Source organism: Ipomoea nil, unplaced genomic scaffold (assembly GCF_001879475.1).
Source record: "Ipomoea nil cultivar Tokyo-kokei standard unplaced genomic scaffold, Asagao_1.1 scaffold2422, whole genome shotgun sequence".
Lineage (NCBI taxonomy): Eukaryota > Viridiplantae > Streptophyta > Magnoliopsida > Solanales > Convolvulaceae > Ipomoea > Ipomoea nil.
Genome location: NW_017618850.1, coordinates 1,747,450 through 1,752,716, shown reverse-complemented (window position 1 = coordinate 1,752,716; position 5,267 = coordinate 1,747,450). Strand labels below are relative to the sequence as shown.

Sequence of the window (5,267 nt, the reverse complement as noted above, 5' to 3'; positions counted from 1 at the left end):
TAAAAAGAATTGCATCGTAAAATTGAAAAATAAATAATGGGAAGAGGTTTGTAAAATTTTCTGATTTTTTTCTTTTTAAAATTTTCTATGTTCTTGTATCTCTGATGAAGCAATAGAAAGACCAAGGGTCTTTTTAGCATTTTCCCCCTAAGTAGTTAGTTATAACTACCTACTTGTTTCTTGTAATATAAGAGCAGTAGCTCTTTCTCTTCCTGCAACACATCTTCACATTCTGTTTTGGTTTTCCCTCCTGCAATCATGAATAAACATTGTCTCTCTTTTCCCTTTAGTTCACTATGTTCATTTTAGTCCTAGCTCTAGCATGATCATCATCGAATCATCATGGTATCAGAGCGCCATAGAACATACGCCGCAGCAGTAGTGATGGAAGAGGCCGGAGAAAATAATCCGGTGAGGAACGCAGCAGGTTCCTCAAGTCAAGCGAATCCGATCCAGAGGAATGAAGAGTTTGATGATCCTCTATACCTCCATGCGACAGAAAATCCTAATCTCAGTCTAGTTTCACCGCTATTGACAGAAGTGAATTACACTTCCTGGAGCAGATCAATGAAGATTGCTCTGGAAGTGAAAAACAAGCTCGGCTTCATTGTAGATGCTGTTCCGACTCCTTCTGAGGATGATCCTAGAATTGCATCGTGGAGAAGATGCAATCGGATCGTTTGCTCGTGGATTCTCAAATCTGTGAGTCCTAGCATTGCAGATAGCATTATGTATTTTGATAAGGCATCTGACATTTGGAAGGCCTTGCAGAAGAGATATTCTCAGTCAGATCCACATCGGATTGCTGAGATTCAGAATGAAATTTTTAAAAATGTTCAAGGGAACATGTCAGTGAATGAATATTTCACCAAATGCAACTCTCTGTGGGAACAAATGAACTCTCTAAGGCCTTTATTGTTGTGTGAGTGTAAATCTAGGTGTTCATGCACTCTTGTAAGTAGGATGCAGAAGCAAAGAGAAGAAGACCAGATAATAAGGTTCTTAGAAGGATTAAATGAGGAATATGAGGTTGTTAAATCAGGAGTATTAGTCATGGATCCTATTCCTGACATTGGAAAAGTGCTTAATATGACTTTGAAAGTGGAAAGGAAGATCAAAGGTTCTCTTAATCAAAAGTGCAATGATCTTATTAAGTCCAATGCTGTTCAGAACCAGGCAGATGAGGAGCAGTCCTTAGTAGCAACTTCCAGCTATAATGGCAAGAAGAAGTTCTTCAACAATGGAGGAAAGAGCATTCCTAAGTGCACTTTTTGTGGCATGAATGGCCACACTGTTGAAAAATGCTATAAAAAGCATGGATACCCTACAGGATGGATAGCAGGCTACAAATCCAAGTTTAAGCAATCTCAGGGAATTCAACAGGCTTCTAATGCTTCCATAAATCAGGTTGGAGATATAGGTCTTTCAGCTGATCAGTTCCAGAAGCTAGTGTCCCTTTTGCAGAATCAGAATAAGGGAGATCAGGTCTCAGGCAGTGCTGCTGTAACTGTGACCACACCTGGGATCAAATCAGACTTTAGAGAGACATTGGGAGTCCAAGATGAAGGTAGTCTCTTTTATAATTCTCATGTTGGTGCTGTTTTGAATTCACATAATTATTGGATCCTAGACTCAGGGGCAACAGATCACATTGTCTGTTCCCTGGACTATTTTGATACTTGTCATCAGGTGCAAGGCTTATCTGTTAGGCTCCCAAATGGTGAGACAGTGCAGGTTACACATGTGGGACAAATCAGATTTGATGAAAATGTTTCTCTTCACAATGTGTTGTTTATACCATCCTTCAATTTCAACATTGTTTCTGCTAGTAAGCTCACTTTGCAGTCTAAGTGTAAACTTATCTTGGGAGCTGATTCATGTGATATCCAGGGAATTCATGGAAAAGTGGATGGTTTTGCTGAGCAGAAAGGTGGACTGTACATGATTAATAAGCCTCCTGTGATGAAGAAAGCTCAATTCATTGGTAGAAATACTGAAAAGCAGTGCAATAATGTGACAATTCAAACTTGGCATAATAGATTAGGGCATTACCCTATTAGTAAGATACCTCTGTTGAATGGAATAAAACATGTTTCTCTCAATAAACAATCTGATTTTGTTTGTGATGCTTGTCATTTTGGTAAACATAAGAGGTCTGTTTTTCCAACAAGCACTTCCAGGTCTGATAAAATCTTTGATTTGTTGCATATGGATGTGTGGGGTCCTTTTGCTGTTGCTTCTTTGCAAGGAGAACACTACTTTCTTACTATTGTTGATGACTTTAGTAGATTTACTTGGCTACACTTGATGAGAAACAAGTCTGAGGTTAAGTCCAGATTTCAGAGTTTTTATAACTATGCATGCACTCAATTCTCCACCAAAATCAAGAAAGTTAGGACAGATAATGGGAGTGAATTCCTAATGAAGGCTTTCTTTGATGAAAAAGGCATTGTGCATCAGAAATCTTGTGTGTATACACCCCAGCAGAATGGAGTGGCAGAGAGGAAACATCAACACATCCTCAACATAGCTAGGTCCTTGAAGCGTCATTCTGGCTTACCTGATGAGTTTTGGGGGCACTGTGTTCTTCATGCTTCTTACCTCATCAATAGATTGCCTACTGAAGTGGTTGATGGATATACTCCCTTTGAATTGCTAACTGGGAAACATACAAACTATGATCAGTTAAAGTCTTTTGGTTGCTTGTGTTTTGGTGCCACAATTCCACAAGGAAGAACCAAAATGCAATCTAGAGCAAGGAAGTGCATTTTCCTAGGATTTCCAGCTGAGGTTAAGGGCTATATTCTTTATGATTTGAATGACAAGAATGTATTTATATCAAGAGATGTCAAGTTCTATGAACATCACTACCCCTTTAAGAACCAAGGTCTGGAAACTGGTGATGACCTTGATACAACATTGAATCCCTCATTACCCTTGATCCCATCCTTTATTGATGCTGAATTTAGTCCTGTGAGACACATGAGGAGTCCTAGAAGTATGCCAGCAGATAATGATGAGGGGAGACACTCAGATCAGACAAATAATCAGTCTGATGACACCTTCTATATTGACTTTGATAATGCTGCTATAGATCCTGAAATAGTTGAAAGGATTGATGACATGCAATCTGACACAAATATTGACAATAGTGTCACTGATCAGTCTCAGCTCAGGAGATCAACCAGAGAAAGAAGAGTTCCCAACAAGTTACATGACTACTACTGTCATACCATGCAGAGCAGTAAGTCAAAAACAACATCTCCTCATCCAATAAGCAAATTTGTTTCTTGTGACAGTCTACCACTCACTTATAGGAGTTGTGTTCATTCCATTATTTCTACACATGAGCCACAGTCCTATAATGAAGCAGTGCAATTTGAGTCTTGGAGAAAAGCTATGCAATCTGAAATTGAAGCCTTGATTCAGAACAACACTTGGACTTTGGTAGACCTACCTCAGGGCAAGGTTCCAATTGGTTGTAGATGGGTTTACAAGGTCAAGCACAAGTCTGATGGCTCTATAGAAAGGTATAAGGCAAGGCTAGTTGCTAAAGGTTATACTCAGCAGTTAGGGGTTGATTATTTTGAGACATTCTCACCAGTGGCTAGAATGACCACCATTAAGACCTTTCTAGCAGTATCAATTGCCAAAGGTTGGGATATTCAGCAGCTTTGACATCAATAATGCTTTTCTTCATGGGGATTTAGATGAGGAAGTTTACATGGTTTTGCCACCAGGTTTTAAAAGTGATAAACCTAATCAAGCTTGCAAACTCTTGAGGTCCTTGTATGGTCTAAGACAGGCAAGTAGACAATGGAATGTGAAACTCACAAGGGCCTTACAAGCTGCTGGTTTTAAGCAATCCTCAGCTGATCCTTCATTATTTACTAAGGCCAAAGATGATGCTTTTCTTGCCTTACTCATATATGTGGATGACATACTTGTAGCAGGTACAAGTCCTTCCCAGATTCAATCCTTGAAACAGATGTTGGATGATGCCTTTAAGATCAAGGATCTAGGCACACTAAACTACTTCTTGGGTATTGAAGCTCTTAGAACTCCCAGTGGCCTTCACTTGTGCCAAAGAAAATACATTCTGGACATCCTTGCAGAAAATGGTTTTTTGGACTCTAAACCATCCAACACACCATGTGTCACAGGGCAGAAACTTACCAACTATGAAGGAAACTTACTTGCCAAACCTGAAGTCTACAGAAAGCTAGTTGGCAAGCTCCTATATCTTACACACACCAGGCCTGATATCTCTTATTCTGTCCAGCAACTTAGTCAATTTGTGGACAAGCCAAGGGACTCTCACCTAACTGCTGCTCACAGGGTTTTAAGATACTTAAAGAGATCACCAGGCAAAGGTTTGTTCTTTCCATCCACCTCACAAATCAAGCTTCAAGGCTTTTCTGATTCAGATTGGGCCTCCTGTGCTGAGACCAGAAAATCTATTACAAGCTTCTGCATCTATCTTGGGGATTCTCTTATTTCCTGGAAGACTAAGAAACAGGCTACCATCTCCAGATCATCCTCTGAAGCTGAGTATAGAGCTCTGGCTTCCACAGTTTGTGAAGTCCAGTGGCTTGTGTATTTGTTGGCAGATTTGCAGATAACCATTACTGAGTCCATTCCTATCTTTTGTGACAACAAATCTGCTATTGCTATAGGTGAAAATCATGTTTTCCATGAAAGAACCAAGCACATTGAGATTGATTGCCATGTAGTGAGGCAAAAGGTTTGTGAGGGCTTGATAAAGTTGATGGCTGTTTCCACACTGCAGCAAACAGCAGATGGTTTTACCAAAGCTTTGCCTAAGATTTTGTTTGATAACTTTCATGATAAGCTGGGCATTCGGGACATTCATGCTCCAGCTTACGGGGGGGTGATGAAGCAATAGAAAGACCAAGGGTCTTTTTAGTCTTTTCCCCCTAAGTAGTTAGTTATAACTACCTTCTTGTTTCTTGTAATATAAGAGCAGTAGCTCTTTCTCTTCCTGCAACACATCTTCACATTCTGTTTTGGTTTTCCCTCCTGCAATCATGAATAAACACTGTCTCTCTTTTCCCTTTAGTTCACTATGTTCATTTTAGTCCTAGCTCTAGCATGATCATCATCGAATCATCAATCTCTTCCACCAGGGAGTATATATAGTGCACTAAGAGTATTGTTCTAAAAAGTAGGCTATACAGCTGAGAAGTTGGAGAAAGAATAGGAGAATATAATTGGGTAAGTGAAATTATTTTAAATAATAATAAGTT

The 5,267-nt window shown here is 39.5% G+C and overlaps 1 protein-coding gene across 1 annotated transcript; it reads left to right on the top strand.

Annotated features, from left to right (window-relative positions):
• The first annotated feature begins 3,724 nt into the window (after positions 1-3,724).
• On the top strand, positions 3,725-4,906 carry LOC109152493 (uncharacterized mitochondrial protein AtMg00810-like). Its single transcript, XM_019300192.1, has one exon. It carries the CDS (start codon positions 3,725-3,727, stop codon positions 4,904-4,906), a length of 1,182 nt encoding a protein of 393 aa, XP_019155737.1.
• The last annotated feature ends 361 nt before the right edge of the window (positions 4,907-5,267 follow it).

Excerpts from the sequence above, each read along its gene's own strand:
- LOC109152493 (XM_019300192.1), top strand. The coding sequence starts at position 3,725 with ATGGTTTTGCCACCAGGTTTTAAAAGTGATAAACCTAATCAAGCTTGC.